Here is a 21,243-nt window from a genome sequence, read left to right on the forward strand (position 1 = left end):
GCTGCCTGCTGACACAGACCCTCTACATAAGGATCTTCTCTTTATCCCCTACTGAAGTCTGCCCTTGAGGGTCCACCTTCTGCAAGCAAAGTCTGCAGCTCAGGATGGTCTCTTGGATCCAGATCTTCTAGACAGTGTTGAATCTGCTCCCCCTCTGACTCATCAGTAGATGGTTCTTCGGGGGATTCCTTTTGCGCCAACTCAGCCTCAGCTGGTAGTGGGGTCACAGGGGTGACCACTAGGTGTTCTACAGGAAACTTTTTCCTTGTTGAAGTTTTGGGCTTAAGGCCCTTTTTTTCCTTGACAGACTCTGGGTTTTCCCGTGGTCTCAGTTGGGAGATCCTTTGAGGTTGCATCTATGATATTCATTGTCAACTCCCTTCTCTTCTTAGAGTGGGGTTTGGGTGTGCTGAAGACTACAACTAAGGCCTTCAAATCATTGCCCAACAGTACCCTTCCTACTACCTCTGAACACTTACAGGAATTGCTTACAGTCATTTCATTACACTTAATGATAGCTGACAATATAGGGCACATTGCTAACTTGGTATGCCTTTTGGGAGCCTTACCAACTTCCTCAGGTTGAAAGAAACTTTTATCTACCACAGTTTTACTGGCCCCAGTGTCTCTGACGGCAGGAGTGTCCTGACCATTTACAAGTACACTGTCTCTATAACACTCTTTCGTATGATCAGGAATGGAATTAAAGACCTCAATGTTCTGTTGTCCCCACAGTCCCAGAGATACTAAAGACACTCTAGCCTGAACACCAATGGGTTCTTCAGCTTGAGGGTGAAAGCTAGCCCCTGCCATTGTTACTCACCGACAAGGATCGATGTGAAGCCCAGAGGTGGTGAGTTACAATTCCCAGCCTGATCAGCTTGAGGTAGAGAATTATCTCTCAGTGTAGCTATTGACCTGTTCTATGTAGCTTGGTGGTTAGAGGAATAAAGAGCCAATGAGCCGGGTTCAGGTACCTAATGCAAGAGACAAGCAAATAAAATAACCCCTCAATGTGGATGCCCTCTCTTAAGGTACTGTAGTGAAGGTGACTAGAACTGTGACGTCCGAGCAAGGATTTGAAAGTAGCAGGGTTAATGAGTAACACACAGTTCTTGATCTGTAAAAAAAAGTGCCAGAGTCCAAATATTTTCTAGCACCCCTGTGACACTACAGATGTGCATTTCCCCACCATGGCCCCAGGAGGGCGCCAAATGTTTGTTTTGCTTCCCAGGGCGCTAAAGCCTCTAAAGACGTCTATGTTGGCCACCACCCACATCCACTCCCCGCAGTGTTGCCACATTTGGGGTTAAACTACAGTTTGCGCCTGCTCATTGGGGTGGATGGATGCTTGGACTATCAGAACTTCATAATCAAACTGAGTGTAAGACAATAAGTGCCAGGGTAAGTGCGAGGTCTGAGCCCTGCCAAACACCCCCAACAAATGAGGCACTGGTAACATATGAGGGGTGATCATATGTTACCAGGTCAGTGTGGATTACCCATATTATTTTCTCTTGTGTATCAATACTGAATGGTACCATCCAATTCAAGCATTCAGCGTGAAAATCCGATTACCCATAAAAAGCAAGCTGGTTTTCAAGCCTGGGAAATACTGTGACGCTGGAGATTAATCACTGTTTGTGAAGCTTCTAAATGGGGTCTGTTCTTGAAATGTTGACAAGTGCATATTTGCATTACTTAATTGTGATTGTTTTCTTTAATGCTTGCAATGTCCGACATAATGTTTGCCCTTCAAAGTCCCAGCTGTTTATTGTGACCTCTTTTTGTGCAATTAGGCTTTGTGCAGATGGTTCCGGACGCTACAACTCTAGCAAAAATCCACCGGAGTTCAGGAATTATTGGACCATTAAAAGAAAATACAATTAAAAAGTGGTTTAACCACCATAATCCTGTACAAGCCAGTTACCAAAAGGTAAATTCTCCATACTATATCATACTGCATGAATATCATTCTCAAAAAACACATGGGCATGGAATAAGTGTGTTGGAACTACTAAATTGGTAATTTTTGGCGCAATAACTTAACTTGACATGTGAACAGCAAAATGATGTAAATACGACATTACTAGTCGATGACATTCTACAAAAGCTGAGGAATTAAACATAGACTCATTTCAAAGCTTGACTTGTATGTTTATACAATGTTCAATTTTAGATGACAATTAAATAGAAAGCCTGGTTCAAACATAAATGTCGTCTTTTGGCTGAGCTGTAGATTTCACGGGCCTTTGTGCGTAGCATTGTATATCGGCTCATTATTATGATTGGTGATCTGAAGAAAACCTGCGCAATATATTGCCCACTCTGTTTCTGCGAATCCACCTATATATATATAGTATAGTGCTTCCTAATCAACAGAAACTGTCCTATGGAAAATAGCCTGGTATACAGATTATATGTAAATTCTGTCCGACCACATGGGGACATACCAGCAGTATGGTGAATTTTTTAATTGGAGGGGTGTAAATGTTCCTCCTTGTGGCCAAATTTCACAAATGTCTTTTGGCTTTTTCCACATTAAAAAAATACCGGGGGAGACCCACCGGACCGCCCTCCACTACCCCCCAACTCTCATTTATAGCCTTACTGCACCCCCATCTCTTTTTCAATACAAATATGCAAACATTTTTAAAAAACGTGGGCATTTCTACCTCAAAACTTTTTGATTCGGTTTTTTCTATAGATACCCCCTACAAAACCCATTGCAGTCATTAACATTGCACAGGATCATTTTCCAGCTCATTTTCATGATGCCTTTGCACACAGTATATGCTAGTATAAAAAACATGTTCATGTTGTCTGTGCCTATAGATGTCCATGGAGGCTGCACAAATATATGTGAGTATTACCAAATAAGAACATACTCCTGCTGGCTTTACCAGTACAAAATGCAATTACACAGTAAAACTATGATGGGTCTAGATGGGACCCCCCCATGGTAGACCCAGTACTATGTAGGAACACTCATCATGCTGCCTTCAGCCTTGATGCCCACTAAACAGTGCCATGCAACAGTAAAGAAACTTATCCCGACTGGACCCACCAATGTGGGACAAAACCAAATAGGGGCACCCCTCATGCGGTCTTCACCCTTGATGCCCAGTAAGCATTTATGGTCCTTCCAATGTGAGCCTAAGTAAGAACTCTCAAAATGCTTCCTTCCTCTTTGTTGCCTGTTCAGATGGATTTCTGAACTCTGACCTGGTAGGCAGAGGTTCCGAAGGCCAGCCTAGTTTCTTGGAACAGGGTAACCTTCTGGACAAGGCTGACCAATCACGGTAGCATTGGCTGCAGTCAAGACTAGGTCTCAGGAGGGGTGAGGGTGATCGAAAGGCCACAATGAGCACACACACCAAACAATACAAATTACTCTGTCAGATGTAAAAATATATATACATGTAGCTTCCCAGTAAAAGCGGCCAAACTATGGAACTCCCTACCGCCTAATCTCAGAGTGGACATGCCCTACCAATACTTCCGATCCAAGGTAGTCTCATGGCTGAAAACGTAGGCCATCAAGGATATTCCACTGCGAGGCTGTCCCCTTTTTATGCTACCCGCACACAATGTAACCACGTGTGCCCTCTTGCTCTTTTGTATATAACATCCATGTAACTCATTGTTGATATGTATATAATTTTGGTGTACCTTTCTGTCTCAGTGTATACCCTATGACCTGTAACCAAGCTTCGCAAATTCTTGTAAAAGCTGCGCCCGGATACCCTTGGGTACGCTCGCGCATTATAAATAATAAAACAAACAAACAAACAAACAACAAACATGTATTAAAGGCCTTTTAAGTAAAACACAAAGTAAATAGGCAGCAGTAATAACAAAACCAACACACACTAATCTAGCAAACACATATACAGTAACCAATGACCAAAAGGAATAGTACACAGTATTGATCCACAACCTGTAAAGAAAGGGGTCACACAGTGCGAATATCTTTTAGGCAGTCCTTCACAATTCAAACCCTAACTTAGAGGCAGTCCAGTCCCTAAAATGAGTGGAGCCTTTAGCTCAAAATTACTTTTGGTGCTGGTGCACGCGATCGTGCAGTTAAGTCAAAACTGTGTCTCTTCAAGGGGCTTTAGTGACCCTGGAGTGTGGATGAGGAAGTGAAGAATAAGTTCCTATTATTCGAGGAGGGTCTCCCCAAGAGAGCAGAACAAGGTCCAAGAGTTGGGAATAGCTCAGTAGCACAGATTACCTTGATAAAGAAGAGGGGACACTCGTGGTAAAAATGGATGGATGCGCCAGGGCCCACTTGTAAGTACTCACTGACCCTCGGCACACTCCGGACCAAACTTCGGCAGTCGAGTCCACTTAGGTCACAGGTTCAAGTCTTGCAGTTGTGCGGCTCTGCGGTTTCAGGGGCTGCGTTCCGGGATTTATTTCATGGTAGGACAGTGGTGATTACTCTGCTCCTAATGAAGGAATCAGGCCAGTTCTCCTGCAGCGTGTCTTAGGGCACAGCAGCAAGGCACCCACGAAGTTCGTCACCACAGCTGGGCGACACAGTGACTGCGTATGCTCGAGTTCAGGCATACTCTCCTAATTCTAGACCTAGGAATGCTAGGTGTGCAAAACTCGGTAGGAAAGTGTCTTATACCCAGAGTTTACAATCTCGAAAGGCTCAAGTACAAACTTGAGACAGCAGCGGTTTCAGAGCAAAGGTCCTGTACGAGCGGGTCAGTCCACTGGGCGGAACAGCTGCCGAGGGGGTCATGGCTTGGTGTGCCATTGGCAAGATGGCCACCTAGAAGCCTCTGACGTCGAGAGGGCAGAGAAGGAGGAAAATCAACCTCTCAGGGGATCCGTTTCTGGCAGTACATGGCGGAATACCCCTCAGCGTGATTCCAGCTACACTCTGCTGGGTCTGGGAGCCTGGGAGGTGCCGGAATTCACCTGCAGTGTTAGGTCCCAGAGGAGCCACGTGGTGCCGGAAACGGCATCCGCATGCCAAGCAAAGGACTGAGGAATGATGGGCGGGCTCCGACTGTTGGCCTGGGTCAGAGCCACTGCTGCTGAGGCGTGAGCTCCTGGAGCAGTGGCACCTGGCGCGGGCGCGCGTCGGCTCTAGTCGAGCCCTGTGCCTGATGGAGTAGAGAGCCTGGCCGTGTATGTTGTGACCCACCCGGCTACGGGGACTCACCTTCTAGCTTCTGGTGAGGCCTGAGAGGTCGGGATGTTTGTGGGAAGGCAAGAGGAGGGCCCCAACACTGGTAATGCAATGGCAGGCTGGGCTAGTGAGTGGGAGGGTTTGAGGGAGCCTAAAGGAAGAAGAAGCCTCTTCCGCCCTCCAAGTCGGGTCCTCGTCAGATCTATCCGATGTTTGTTACATGCTCAAGTTGGAGCTTGTTGGTGGATGGGGTTAGGGGAGGGGCAGTTGAAGGTTGAAAAGTGGGTGCTGCCGGAGAAGCAGAGAGCCCGGGGGGGCTGACAACTGTGAGAGAGTGGTGCTGGTCGAGCCCTGTCCCTGGCAGAGTGGAGTGCCTGGCTGTGTCCGTTGTGACGTCCGGAGAAGCGGAGCACCCGGCGGGGCTGACAGCTGAGGGAGAGGGCACCCCTGCATTAAGGAGAGCAATCAGGGGTGTGGGAGTGCCTCCCTCTGCCGGAGCGGAGCAGGCAGAGGCGTGGAGTGTGTCCCCCACCCCCTCCCGTTCTGGAGAAGTAACGCTGCAGGCTGGGCTCTGCTGGCCTGAGGCAAAAAGGCTTTGTGGGAATTCATCATCCACCTGTCAGCAATACCTGGGAAGAGCTGGATGAGGCAGAGGGGTATTGAACAGCTAGAATGGCTGGCTGACAGATCCACGGAACGGAACTGACATAGATCAACCCAGCAAGGGGGTCCTCTGGAATTATCAGGCTTAACGCAATATCTGCTGCAGTCCTGTGACACAGTGTGAGGAGTGTGAAGGGGAAGAAGTGAGAGGGGAGCTCCTGAGCCGCAGGAGGGCTGCAAGGGGTCAGTGTGGAGGCTGTGGTGCCGGATCACGGCCACCCCGGAGCCCTCGCCTGGATGTGGACACATCCAAGGGCAGAATTCCATTGTCACCTTGAGATTGGTCATCCCCAGGAGCGCAGGTAGCAGAAAAAGGAGGGCCCAGCACAGATCACCATCGGAGCAGGCGCGGAGGTCCCCACACCTGCATTCTGCTACACAGGGAGGGGGGGCTCTGAAGTGGGGCTCACCCGTAGGGGTCCTTGACCCCACCTGAGTAAAAAGCCAGACTGTGTGGTCATCCCGTGGCCGGGGCCCCACCCCCCCCATGCTGACAGCAATGGCCAAAACCCCGAAGAGCTGCACGCAGGTGGACATCACAGCCATGCTGCTGACGGCAGAAAGGAGTAAGTGCACAGAGGTGGTGGCAGCCCAGGTTCACAATGCGGCACCCTTGCCCGCTATGTTCACGCAGATGTCCACAAAGACGGGCCTGGAGGACTTGTTGGCCAAAATCTGCAAGGAGATACATTAAAGCAAGGAGGAGCTCTCCCACAAAATCCTGGCACTGGATTCGAGAGTGGCTGAAGCAGAACACAGGGTGTCGGAAGTGAAAGACACACTCTGCGAGCAATCATATGTGGTGGAAGAATGCTCCAAGCGCCTGGAGTCCTTGGAGTCCTTGGAGGCACGCTGCAAGGTCATGGAGGAGAAGCTGGAAGATGGTGAGGATCACTCTCGTAGGAACAATATTCGTATTAGGGGTATCTCTACCACAGTAAGGGATGAGGAAGTGCCAGCCTTTGTAGCTGACTTGTTTCCATGTCAGTTTCTTTGTACCAGGATTTGGCAGCAGCAACCCTCGAAGCACAAGGGATTACGTCCACTGACTGAATGGCTGTGCACGATGGATATACCGTATCGATGGGGATTCCCCACTTCCTTGCATTTCAGCGACCATGGGAGGCAATGGCTAGTGTGCACCTTGATGGAGGCGGAGGGTTTGTTGAACCCTGAGAGCCCAGATGGAGGGAGTTTCGGTGGGGGTGAGCCTGAGGGGGAGGTGGAGCCGGGGTCCCTGCAGAAATGGCATAAGGTGGGTAGAGGGAGGCATCTGAGGGGTGCAAACAAGAAGACCTGTGGGGAAAGTGGCTACGGGGACTCACTTTCTAGGTTCTGGTGAGGCCTGAGGTGTTGGGATGTTTGCCGGAAGGCAAGGGAAGGCCCCCAACACTGGTAATGCAATGGCAGGCTGGGCTAGTGAGTGGAAGGGGTTGAGGGAGCCTAAAGGAAGAAGCCTCTTTGCCCTCCAAATCGGGTCCTCATCAGATCTATCCGATGTTTGTTAGATGCCCAAGTTGGAGCTTGTTGGGGGGCAGAGTTAGGGGAGGGGACAGTTGAAGGTTGAAAAGTTTATCGTGAGACAGACACCAGCATTAAGGGGTGTGAGAGTGGTGGCATACGAAAGGGGGACCAAAATCAGGGCTCCGTGGTGGTCGATGTAGCTGTACCAAACGGGAAGGAGGACACCATAACATTGGGCACATGGAACGTCCAGTATTTGAATTCCCCAAATTAGAGAAAGTCAATTCTGGGCAAACATAGGGATATGTCACTGTCTATCGTGTTCTTGCAGGAGACTCATCTGTTGGCCCAAGACGAGGGCCGCATGATAAATAGGGAATTCCCGCACCGGTATTACGCCTTAGAAGGAGAGAAAAAGAGGGGGGTGGCCATTTTCATAAAGGGGCAAATTCCAATCACAAAATTGGAGCTCTCTCAGATCCACAGGGGAGATACCTCTTTGTTAAGGGTCTTCTCTGGGATCAAGCATTCACAATGGTTTCCCTGCATGCCCCAAACGTAGGGCAAGACAGCTTCTTGGAAGACCTCATACCCAAATTACTATAATTCACGGAAGGACAGATCGTGCTGGGGGGATACTTTAATCTGGTCCCAAACCTTATGGAAGATAAAACACTCCCACCCACTAAACTAGACATCAGACATTCTACAGCATTTTGCGGTTTCCTTCGGGAGGTGGGGCTGGTAGACGGATGCAGGTTGGCTCACGGGGATGACATGGATATCTCTTTTTATTCACATGTTCACGTGGTTACTCAAGATTGGACTTAACATTGATATCTAGTGAATTGATCCCATGCCGCGAATATATGTGTGCGTACACTGTCCGACAACGCACCCGTAACAGTAACTCTGGCAATCACGGATAGACCTGCGAGACCCAGGCACCCATGGAAACTATATGACCCAGTGCTCACGGATCCCATTTTGACATGGGAGACAGGGGAAGTAATCTCCAACTACTTCAAGGAGGACGAGTGGCCCGGCCCCTCGCAAGATACTGTATGGAACGCAATGAAATCAGTGGTGAGAGGCTGGAAAAGGAGGGTAGCCAAGCTGAACGGGAGCACAAAAAGTCAGGGTCACGAAGAGCACTGCAAGCATTGAAGGTAGTGCGAAAACAGCTAGAAGCGCATCTGGCATTCGATCCAAGCCCTATGGGATGGGGAAGGTAAGGTGCGGCAGAATGAAGCTATTAAAATGGGAATTTTGGAGGCATACTTTTCAGCAGTATTTAAGGGGGAGCTTCCACTGGAGGAGGCTCAAGTCAGATATCTTTGGAAGGTGCACCTGCCTAGACTGACGCAGGAGGATCGGGGACGCCTTGAAGCACGAATAACAGCGGGAGAAGTGTAGTGGGCAATAAAATCATTAAAGAACAAGGCCCCGGCCCAGATGGCTTTTCAGCCCCCTTTTATAAAAAATACAGCAGTATTTTTGTCCCCCTTTAGGTGGGGTTGTTTAACTCTTTTCTGAACTCAGGAAGGGTCACGACAAGCATGGCTGCTTCACAACAGCTCTTCTGGCTAAACCAGGGAAGAATCCGACCATGTGTGATTCATATAGGCCCATTACGCTGACCAACATGGACTCCAAGCTATTTTCCAAAATAATTGATTGGGGTTTTGCCGGGGCTTGTAGATGGGGACCAGATGGGTTTTATCTCAAGGTGGGGTGCCCAGGACAATGTGAGACATACTCTAAGGCTGTTGGATCTGGGCATGCAATCCAACTTTGACTTGGGGATAATCACCTTGGACGCTCATAAGGCCTTTGATAGAGTTGACTGGGGTTATCTGGAGAGGGCCCTAGAATGCTTTGGGTTTGGGCCAGATTTCACTAATTGGGTCATGGCAATCTACCAGAATCAGTCCACGAACCTGCAGGTGAATGGAGGTACAACCTAAACATCACCAGAGGGACAAAGCAGGGTTGCCCACTATCTCCGTTAATCTTTGTGTTATGCATGGAGCCTTTTGCCAGTCGTATCCAAGAGGCAGGGTCAATAAAGTGTGTGAGGGTGGGGCCTACAGACTTTAAGGTGTCCTCTCACTCTCTGGCCAGCCTACCTTGGTCCTCCTCCTACCCCCACCTGCGCGGCCAGGGCATTGCTATCAATGCAGCAGTACATGAAATGACAGTCATTTTTCGTACTAACCCAATCATATGCATATTGACCTGTTTTTGCATATGTTACATGCCAGATAGGCACATGCCTATTTTTAAATGTGTGTCTATTGAAAAATTAAATTCTGTTTTATGACATATCTACTCTTTGTGATCTTTCGGGCTAGCATATATTAATCTAGCCACACTGCAAACACAGGGATACCTCCTGTGCACCAATGATAAGGGTAGTCATTGACTCTATTTTCTCCTTTGCTAGTCCCCTCTTGCCCTCTAGAGTCAGGCCCCCATACAAAAAAGAGGGTTCCCTGCCCCCTTATATATTTTCACGAAATACTAGAGCAGACACACTTTTAAAAGACGAAGGTCTTCAAAGACCCCTGACACCAGTGTGGAACAATCCAGGCTTTCGGCCAGGGTGTGGAGGGGGGACTTTAGTAAATGGATGGAGGGAAGACTGGAATCTATACATCAGTTGTACAGAGGCAAAAACCACCAATCATTTGAAGAATGCAAACACACCTTCAATATACAAGAGCCAGAACGCTTTAGATACATCCAATTGCGGCACTGGGCCTCTCACCTGCACGCACTGAGGAGGCGACGAGAGCCTTCTCGGCCCTGGAGTTGACACTTCAGGACAAAGCTGTTGCGGGGGGGAAGGTATCGAGATTATATAAACTTCTGGATCAAAGATATCCTGACACACGCCTGCCATATATGTCTAAATGGGAAGAGGACTTGGGGGTGCCCCATAGAAGAGGAGGGGTGGTTGCAAATATAGGGACGTATGCTTAAGTCTTCTCGGTGCCTTACAGACAGGGAATGCTCTTACAAGTTTTGCTATAGGTGATACCTTACCCCTGAGAGACTACACCACATGAACAAAAGCTACCCGGCCGCCTACTGGCATGGCTGCGGGCGATGGGCACACTGTTCCATACTGGAAGGAAGTGCTGGCAAAGATAAAGGAGATCACGGGACTAGACCTTCCCGCCGACCCACGAGTGGTGATTCTGAGGGAGACGGGGGAGAAGTGGGGGTGTTCTCCTTAACCGGCTAACTGGCCATCTTGATTGGGCATCCGCTATTAGCAGCAAAACTGGTGATCGCCCGGACATGAAAATCGAGACAGAGGGGCCGATGGCATTGATGTAGTCGGTTAGTACCTGTGACATATTGGTGGCAGACAAAATCATGGCACTATGCGAGGGACGCTATGCAAAGTATGTCTCAGTATGGTGACTATTCCGAAAAATATCCTGCTATGGTTGCACAAAAATGTTCCATGCTGTGAGCCGGAACGTGTTAAACTTAATTTTTTCTGGGGTTTGGTTGGAGTTAAAGAGTGCTCTGGGTAACTGGTGGCTGCTTTCACCAAAAGGCATTATGTTATGTGTTTATTGTTTTATGTTTATTGAGTTTATATAGCGCTTTACACCAAAGCATTATGCATTAGCATAAAGCATTATGATACTGTACTTAAAGCTACTCACAAATGGTTGCTTAAATAAAAGTTGTTTGAAAATAAAAAAGTAACAGCTGCCACCATGTTCTGTCCAGGGGACACTTTTACATTCACCAAAAATCCATCGAGGGTGTCTAGGGCCTTAAAAATGAAAAAGGGACCCAGCGCACTGTACTGTAAGGTACTTTGTGCACTGATAAAATGTTACTAAAGAATAGCAGTAAAGCGAAAGACTAGGTGAAACTAAGTCTCCCAGTATGGACTGTCTTAAGGGCATGTCAGTTTCCCCATAACAAAATGAGCAAAAGCCCAGTGGACTACAGCAGAAGGCTGGGCTCCACTGGCAAAAGTCAGGCTAGGATGGTCAGACGACAGCAAAAAGTTGGGGGATACACAACTGGACGGGAAAATAACCCATAAATGGAAATCTTTCCTAACACTCGCCCCTCCCAGACCAAGGACAGGGGGAGCTAATCCACCCCTGGATGAGTTTCTTGTTTAGGTCAGTTAAACATTCTGGACAGCCCATCAGTATTGCTATGTTGGACACCTGGCCCATGCTCAAGGGTGAAGTCAAACCCTTGCAGGTTTATGGACCACCTGAGCAATTTAGGATTTTCTCCCTTCATATTCATGAGCCACTTTAAGGGTTTGTGGTCAGTTTGCACAGTGAAGTGGGTCACATAGAGGTAGTGCCTCATCTTACTTAGGGCCCACACAACATAGAAACATGTTTTCTCTCTCCTAAAGCTGGCAACTTATGAATGCAATCGGGTGTTCCTTGCCTTTCTCATCTACCTGTGATAGTACAGCACCTATCCCAGTGTCAGAGGCATTTGTCTGCACTATAAAAGGTATTTTATAGTCGGGGGCACTGAGAACAGGGGTCTGGCACAAGGAGTCTTTTAAGCATTGAAGGCCTTCCCACTCTCCTCAGACCAAGATACCTTCTTGGGTTTCTTAGGAGTAGTGAAAACCGTCAGAGGGATAGCTATGGTGCCATAGTTTGCCACAAGTTTTCTGTAATATCCAGTGAGACCTAAAAAGGCTCTCACCTGGGTTTGTGTAGTGGGGGTAGGCCAGTCTTGTACTTTACTGGGTAGAGGCTGAATCCACCCTCCACCTACTTCATGCCCAAGGTAGACCACTGAACCTTGACCAATCTGGCACTTGCTGGCCGTTATGGTCAAACGGGCCTTATGAAGAGCCTACAACACAATTCTAAGGTTTTTCACATGTTCCTCCCAGGTGGCACTGAAAACTGCTATATCATCCAGATATGCAAGACAGAATTCATCCAAACCATTAAGGACATGACTCACAAGCCTCTGAAAAGTGGCAGGTGCATTTTCCAACCCAAATGGCATTACTCTGAACTGGTAAAGGCCTTCTGGAGTTGAGAATGCTGTCTTATCTTTGGCATGTTCTGCTAGGGCTATTTGCCAATATCCTGCAGTGAGGTCAAATGTGCTGAGGTACTTGGAGGCAACCAAGGTATCCACTGGTTCATCAGTTCTAGGTAAGGGGTGTACATTTGTCTTGGTGACAACATTCAGAGCCTTATAATTCACACTGAACCTCAACTCAGAGGAACCTGCTTTTGGATCCAGAACCACAGGACTGGGAAAAAGGACTACTAGAGGGTTCAATCACCCCAAGATCTAACATCTTCTTGACATCTGTCTTGATTTAAGATCTCACCTTATCTGACATCCTGTATATCCTAATTTTGGTAGGTACACTATCTCCTATGTCAATATCATGTTTGCACCAAGGTGTCAAACCAGGAGCTAGGGAAAACAAGGGGGAGAATTGACACTGCAAACTTATAACTTCATTTTACTGAACAGAAGTCGGGTGAGGGAATTGTCTGAAGGACTGCCATGTTATGTTATGTTACTTGGCATGTGTATAGTGCCTTATGTATCATTGGTATGATCTCAAAGTGCTGGTAGGTTGAATGCCCTCAGGAACCGCAGTTCAAGTCAGTCGAGAGAGAGAGTGTCGTAAAGTGCGTGGGTGCACCGGGTATGTGTGCTGCTGCTGTGGTTGCTGCATGATAGTTGCTTCTTAGCGGTAGGTGTGGTGCTGAGGAGATCAGTTGAATGTGTTTAGCCTGGAGGGTGGACACCCAGACTGAGTTCTGGCTGCGTTAGGCCTGAGGAGACGCCTAAGATAGCCGATATGTGCTCAGCTAGCTGTGTTTTATTAGGATGATGGGTCATGTTAGTATGAGAACAGCTATACCGAATGTGTCATAGTAGAGCTGTGTTTTAGTTGAATGGTGGTGTATAGGAGAGAGTAAGCATAGTAGTGTGATATTGTGGTAATCAGTAAAGCGCCTGTGACCCAAGCACGAGAGCAGGACAGGGGGGGTACATAGCGACTTACGTATATAAAGCGACAGGATGGATAGGAGTAGACATATGATACAGATAACATGGGGATACAGGTACATAGCATGTACATAGCATATATAGGAGATACAAAGATATATCCACTCCATCCACTCTGCTCATTTCCATCCATTCCATTCACTTTATCCTTTCCATCCACTCCATCCACCTTTTCCATTTGTTCCATTGGTTCCATCCTTTCCATCCGATCCGTCCACTCCATCCGATCCGTTCACTCCATCCTATCCGTCACTCCATCCACACCGTCCACTTCATCCATTCCATCCACTCTATCCTTTCCAATAACAATTGTCTCTATCCGCACCATAGCTGACGATATTAGTGACACTTTCTAGATTCAACTTTAACACAGTGATGCTATTAGGTATACTTTCTAGATTTTACTTTAACACTGTGACGCTATTAGGGCACACTCAATGGAGTTGGGAATACCTTCTAAGGTCAAAGCTCACACAGAGATGCTATTAGGGACATCTTTCTAAATGTGGCAAATTCTGTCTGGCATAGGCTAATGATCACAATTCTAACCAAGTGTGGCATTGTTAGCATTCACAATCCTATCTAGATGTGACGCAGGCTAATGTTCACAATTCTAACCAAGTGTGGCAAATCCTGACTGGGTCTGGCCTAGGATAATGTTAACAATTCTAGCCAAGTGTGGCATTGCTAACATTCACAATCCTGTCTGGGTCTGGTATAGGCAAATGTTCACAATTCTAACCAAATGTGGTATTGGTAACATTCACAATCCTATCTAGATGCGACGCAGGCTAATATTCACAATCCTGTCTGGGTCTGGCATAGGCTAATGTTCACTATTCTAACCAAGTGTGTCATTGCCAACATTCACAATCCTATCTAGATGCGACATAGGCCATAAGACGCACTGCCGTTTTAAGTGGGTTACATGCTACTAATCATCACGTTATCATTGTGGTGCACGAATCACAATTATACTTAAGAGTTACTCACAGAACGTAGAGTACCCAAAGAAAGGATGCCTGAAAAGGTTTGGATAGTTGCTTGAAGAGCTGGGTTGGAGCCTCCAACAAAGCCTCCTCTCTGTGAGGGAAGAAGATCTTTTCTGCAATATGGACATCTGCTGGGAGTCTGCAGACAGAGGGACCGATCGCATAAAAGAGCGGGGAGAACGCACCGCCACGGACCCAGCTGAAAAGGAAAGTATAAGAAGTAAATATTCCACAAAAGAAATTAGGTTTTCCTCTAATTAATTAACAACTAACAGTAATGATTCATTTGCTATTCCCCCACTATCCTGATGTAACAGGCACTGGATACCACCTAGAAGCACAAAAGGATATCAAACACTAAACTTCCTAAGGATGACCTTAATGCCATGAGAGAGAAATGCACGGTTCTTTCCACTATTTGGAACTTGAGTGACTGAATATCCAGGATGGGAAACAACGGGAGTGTAAATTAATAAACAGGAATGTTAGTAAGGGAACTTATACCCCGGTGGCACGAGGAGCGACACGATGACGGGTTGGTGCACTTCCCAGCAGAGCGTCCCAGCGTGCACTAAGAAGGGTGTAGTCCAGGATATGGAATGGATCCAATACAGTCAGTAAACAGGATGGTAAAAGGTGGTAGAGGTGAGGAATAATAGCCAAGTCACAGCAGAAGAGAAACGTTCCAGAGCAAAGTGAGGAACGTGATGTATGGGATTCACTTACCTCTCTTGTGGAGGAAGTATTTCTGTAAGCAGAACTTCCAGAGAGAGAGAGTCGCGGGGAGCTGACACCAAGGCAGTCCATAAGCATTTGCAGAGTTCACAGAGATATGTTACATAGAAGGGCAATGGAATGCAGGATCGTAGTTAAGGGGCAGTCCGTAAGCGTAGCTGAGGTTCGGTACACTGGAGGGCAACGTAGGAAAAAGTTGGAATCCGAGGCAGACCGTTAGGGTTTTGCAGGATGTTCGGTACACAGATTAGCAGTCAGAGGAAAAAGACTCAGGCAATCCGGGTGAGGCAAAAAAGGGTCGGTACACGTGAAGTACAGCCATGGATTTGACACGGAAGTCAAATGAAGCCGATTAGCAACTACAAACAGAAGCAGCGTACTGCAGGCTGCCAATGACTAAATCAATAATGATGCGTGGCTATGAGAATAGGAGGCTCCTGCGTCTGTATTCCACGGACTACAACTAGGCGCCAGGAACCACGGGAGATGTAGTTCGCAGTGTAAGGCGCTGCAGCTTTCTCCAGGGCAGCTGCCAATGAGAAAAAAATGGCGCTGCAACATGCCGTAGACCATGGCGAAGTGCTAAATAATTTCTGGAGGACCTGATAGTGGACTTGCCTTTGTTATGTTGCGACAAGGGTGCAGAAGGAGCCCTGACCGAATGTCAGTGTGTAACATTAAGTATGGGACATGCTACCATTCAGACTAATATTCACAGTTCTAACTAAGTGCAGCATTGGTGACATTTACAGTTCTCCTGCAAGGTAGAGGTGAGCGGCAGGGTTTTTGGACGTAGAGGAATTGCTCTGCTCCCCACCCATACCACACTTACTTTTTGGTTGCTGCTGGTTGACGCCTGCCGATGCCTTCACTGGCTTCCCCTGCTGATACCTGCAAACACTTTCTGGAACCGCCTCTCTAGGAGCCGCCCTTTGCCTTGGGGCCCTTAGCCGAAGGGGCTGCCGGGCAGAGGGCTTCCCTGGGTGGGCCAGTAAAGGCTAGGGGGCAGGGCGTGCTGCACCATTCACAGCGTAGGGGTGCAGAGGGAGGGTTGGGAGATGCAGGACCAGGGTGAGGGCTGGGATAGGGAGGCAGGGGTTTGCACGGGGGCATTAGACCCACGAGCACACAGTGGATTAGCCAATCAGGACAAGGTGGGAGTGCCTGGGAGGCGGGAGGAGGGAGGAGAACCAAGAAGAAGGAGCCGGGGATCAGTGGAGGCACACAGGCCCTGGATGCTCTTTTTGGGGAATTTTTCATGCAGTATGGGGTCGGTCAGATCAGGAAGAGGTTCTGACTCTTCCTCCTCCAAGTCTGAAGCCAACAGCAGTGCTGCTATATCAACCCTACAGCAGTGCAGCTATTTCATCTCTAGGGATGCAAGCCTTCAGCCTATTCTCATGAAACACTTTTGGAGCCTGTCCAGTCCTTGCAAGGTCCACTAAATAGTTAATATCATCCAGCGACTCCACTACTGAGTAAGGGCCTGACCATTTATCCTGTATAGCTCTAGGCCTTATAGGGTTCATGATCATGACTTGCTGGCGTGGTGTTAAGTTGACAAGGGAAGCCTTCTGGTCATACCATTATGTCACCAGAGCGTTCCCAGCCTTCAACCTATCACTAGCCTATGCCATCAGGCAAAGCATTCTCTTCCTTAGACCAAGTGTCAGTATCCAAGGTAGAATTCGACTTGTACCCGTAGTGTAGCCGTCGAGTTCTTTCTACCAATGTAACCCTCTGAACACACAAGTTCAATTACAGAGGGATCAATTAGTCAAAAGATAAGGAACACCACACAAAGACCAAGCACTGCAGAGGGAAAAAAGAAAGAATTACTTGGAAAATCCAGGCAGTAATTCAAGGCAACAAAATTAGAGCAAGACCATAACACTAACCAGTGACAAGACTTTTTCTCAAACTTGATGGTTGGATCGAGATGTAATCTACAAGACATAGGAAACCAGATAAGCCAAGAGAGAATGAGGAGCCAATAAGAGAAACACAAGGAACAGAACTTACCACTTCTTTGGTTGGGAATTCTCTTGTAATCATGTGGCATCCAGTGTATCCTATCCCTAACCCGACGGCACGAGGATGCCTTGACGAAGGGAGGCCGTCTCTAGTCCAAATACTATCCCGTGGGCACAAGGACACCTAACGGCCTCAGAGCGGGTTATGGACAGACTCAAGTTCAGCCTCTCAGATAATACACTGGGTATGGCAGAGTTTTCAACAGACAGGAGTGATGGTATAGTGATAATCCCGATGATGAACAAAGAAGTGTTCCAAATCCGTACCCTGAAGAGCCTAGGCAAGCTGACACAGCGTTCGAGTAGGATGACAGATGAATCCGCAGGTAGGTGGAGAGTCCGGAGGCAAGCTGGTTCAGTACACGGGTAAGCAAACAGAGTTGAATTGGCAGGCAAGAGAGCTGTCTGGAGGCAAGCTGGTTTGGTACACAGGAAGCAAACGGAGCTGAATTGGCAGGCAAGAGAGTAGTCCGGAGGCACACTGTTTTGGTACACGGGTAAGCAAGCAGAGTTGAATCGGCAGGCAAGGGAGCAGTCCTGGGGCAAGCTGGTTCGGTACACCGGTAGGCAAGCAGGGTTGAATCGGCAGGCAAGAGGGAAAACCAATAGGTCAGTCCGATTCACATGGGAAGGCTTGGGCTTTGCCTAGGACTTGGCTAAGACAGCCCCTGTTTGTGACCCTGTGCATGGTCTCTCTATTGTGTCACCCACAAGACCTCAGTCTCGGAGAACATTGCCCAGCAGGACTTTACCTGGAACTTGCCTCTGTATGCTCAATGGAATCCTGACCATAGTACCATTTATAGTAAGATTTACAGGCATTACTGGAAACTTGAGAGGGGGGCCATCAGATAATTTGATGGGCATCAAAGGAGCACTGGCAAGTTCCTCTGGGTTTACCAATGTGGAATCCACCACAGTTCTGCTGGCCCCAATACCCTACGGCAGGACTATCTATTCCATTGATTAGCGCACTGTCCTTAAAGTAATGCTTGATATTGTCTGGACTCCTCTGAGACTGTAGGTTCACAGGAACCCAGGGAAAGGAAGACTACCTCAGATTCTATACCACTGGAGGAGAAGGATGCCCCTGTGATCTCTTCATCCTCAAAGGAGGGGAAGGCCAAACTGACAGAGAACACCCCCAAGGTTTTGACCTTACATCTGGGGTCCCCCTTCATATGGCCATTTGCTCCACAAGCCACACAAAATCCACTGGGTCTTGGGACAAAGGGAGGCTTACTATAACCAGAGTTCTGTCTGGGAGTATAACTCCCACTACCATGAACATTCTCTTGTGACTTACCTCTGTTTTTCTTTTTGTGGCTCTTTTGGGAAGAAGTTTTATCAAATACCTCACCCTCCTTATCTTTGTTCTTTTTCCCCTCCTCCGGCTTACCAGGAGTAGTCTTGTCCGTATGGGACACTCTGTGTGACACTGACAAATCTGCTGGCCTAGACAGCTTCTTAGGCTCTATCTCCTTTGAATCAGCAAAGTTCTGCTTAACCTCAGGGGAACAAGATGCAATATATGTTCAAGCACGACCAAACATACATACGCTCAAAGGTGGTGACCTTATAGTCTTCAACCCAGCCAGTCAAGATGTTCAAGGAATCACTAAAATATGACACCCAGGTGTTACCTTCTTTCTTTTTGTACTCTCTAAATCTCTTTAAGCATTCAGCAGGAGTCTTCCCAAACTTTAAGATGAGAGTTTGCTTCAATTTTGCAAAATCTACTCTATCAGTCTTAGACAATTACGTAATGGCACTGCAGCCAGAATGGGGTAGTCGACTGAGCAGCCATGCAATCTTGTCAGCATCCATAACCTCTTAGACTTCATGTGCATACTCAAATGCAGTCAGCCAGTCCATAATGTCATTCTTCTCATCATACATACTGAGCAGATCGTTAGGAAATCTTGGATGAGAGAAGGACCCAGACCATGTCCAGATCCCTTGGAGGAGCCTGTTGTAGCCTGAATCTTGGCCAGCTCCAACTGGTGATCCCTGTACTTCCGTTCTTCTGCCTGCTCAACTCTCAGCTTTGCCATGTTGAACTCAAGCTCCTTCTGATTAAACAGCAGTTCTTGCTTCTTTAATTCTAGCACGGTTTCTGGATCAGAGCTGACAGATAAAACTTGGGACTCTACATCATCCCTTTCTTCATGGCCACCATGGATGAGTGCAGCGACAGATCTGCTAGAGCTGTCAGTGGGAACAGCCCCACCACCTTCTGCACTCTCTGAGGTATTAGCATCAAGTTGCACCTCTTGCCGATCCATGATCCTTTGGATCATTTCACTCTTCTTGAGCAGAAAAGCCTCTCTCGGTACACATCATTCTCAGTGTTTCTGACTTGGAAGCATTCAAGATTATGTTGGTCATTGCTTCCATGTTTTAAGATAGCTTGTTAGCCTTTACTGTTACGTTCCTATTAAGGTCACTATGTGTCCTGGGTAAGTGTAATCTGAGTACCCGCCGCCAATTTGTTAAGATGGATTTGTGAACTCTGACTTGGTGGGCAGAGGTTCAGAAGGCCAGCCCAATTTCTTGGAACAGAGTAGCCTTCTGGACAAGGCAGACCAATCAGGTTAGCATTGGTGGCAGTCAAGGCTAGGTCTCAGGAGGGGTGAGGGTGATCAAAAGGCCACAATGAGCACACACAGCAGACAATACAAATTACTCTGTCAGGTGTAAACATGTATATACATGTATTAAAGGCCTTTTAAATAAAACACAAAGTAAATAGTCAGCAGTAATAACAAAACCAACACAACACTAATTTAGCAAACATATATACAGTAACCAATGGCCAAAAGGAATAGAACACAGTATTGATCCACAACCTGTAAAGAAAGGGGTCACAAAGTGCGAATATCGTTTAGGCAGTCCTTCACAATTTAAACCCTAACTAAGAGGCAGTCCAGCCCCTAATATGAGTGGAGCCTTAAGCTCAAAAGTACTTTCGGTGCTGGCGCACACAATTGTGTGGTTAAGTCAAAACGGGGTCTCTTCAAGGGGCTTTAGCAACTCAGGAAGGTGAGTGAGACAGTGACGAATAAGTTCACACTATTCAAGGAGGGTCTTCCCAAGTGGGCAGAACAGGATCCAAGAGATGGGAATATCTTGGTAGCACAGGCTACCTTGATAAAGAATAGTGGCCCTCAGGGGACACTTGTGCATAAAAATGGATGGCAACCGGTAAGGATTGCAAGTACTCACCGACCCTCGGTGCACTCTGGACCAAACTTCGACAGTTGAGTCCACTTCGGTTGCAGGTTCAAGTCCTGCAGTGTCACTCACCGACTAGAATAGGTGTAGAGCCCAATAAGAGCTGAGCTGTCTTCCTGACCCGTTCAGCTTGATAGAAGATCCTGGGGTATTCCTTAACCCAGGCCTCCTCCCCTGAGGTAGCTCTTCCTCTCTATACACACCTCTTCTGTAGTCAATTGAAGACCAGACCGAGGAGTTGATGAAGCGAAAGAGCGGGTAGCAAACACCGCTAAGGACCCAAGCTGTAAGGAAAGAAAGAACAAGGTTACTGACAGCCAGCTGTAAAGCAGATAATACAACTCTTGGTATGACTATTAATCTTTTTTGTGGAGCTTAGTGCGGTAAGAATAAGGAACCAGTGAGCTGTTCTTGAGTATATAAGGTGGGACACGAATAATCAACACCCTTGGTATGGAGGCCCTTTCTTATAGTACTGAAATATGGTAACAAGAACCTTCCTTACTAGTCAGCACAGGATGAGAACAGGGGAATAACAGGGAGCCCATGAAGAAGCAGGAGTCCGGATTTGAAAAAAACGAAAGGATAAAATAACAAACAGGAAAGTTAGTAGAGAGAACCAGCCCGGTCAGAACGAGGGTCGTTCTAGAGCCTGGTTGGTGCACTACTTAAACTGCAGGGCGTCCCAAAGTGCACTGACAACAAAATCCCTGATTCAGTTTATTGGAACCTGAGAGGAACCAATGGGAACCAAGTTCAAGCATACGAACATCTGTGATACGGATTACGGGTAAGTCACACAATGCGAAAGAAAGTACCTGAGTGAACGCTGAGGGATCTGAAACGGTCTGCAGCGCTGGAGTAACATGCAGCGCTACGAGTCCCACACAGCCGTTCGGCAGCGGAGGCTCTGGGAAGTGAA

At 47.5% G+C, this 21,243-nt stretch overlaps 1 protein-coding gene across 1 annotated transcript in view; it reads left to right on the plus strand.

The window, feature by feature from the left end:
• Positions 1-21,243, plus strand: part of PIK3C2G (phosphatidylinositol-4-phosphate 3-kinase catalytic subunit type 2 gamma) — a 3,221,975-nt gene that overhangs the window by 2,494,497 nt on the left and 706,235 nt on the right. Inside the window, exon 23 of the mRNA XM_069628394.1 lies at positions 1,800-1,936. Coding sequence (XP_069484495.1) covers positions 1,800-1,936 — 137 coding nt within the window. The remainder of the gene's footprint in view (positions 1-1,799; positions 1,937-21,243) is intronic.

This window comes from Ambystoma mexicanum, chromosome 12 (genome assembly GCF_040938575.1).
Source record: "Ambystoma mexicanum isolate Mex_15411 chromosome 12, UKY_AmexF1_1, whole genome shotgun sequence".
Taxonomy (NCBI): domain Eukaryota; kingdom Metazoa; phylum Chordata; class Amphibia; order Caudata; family Ambystomatidae; genus Ambystoma; species Ambystoma mexicanum.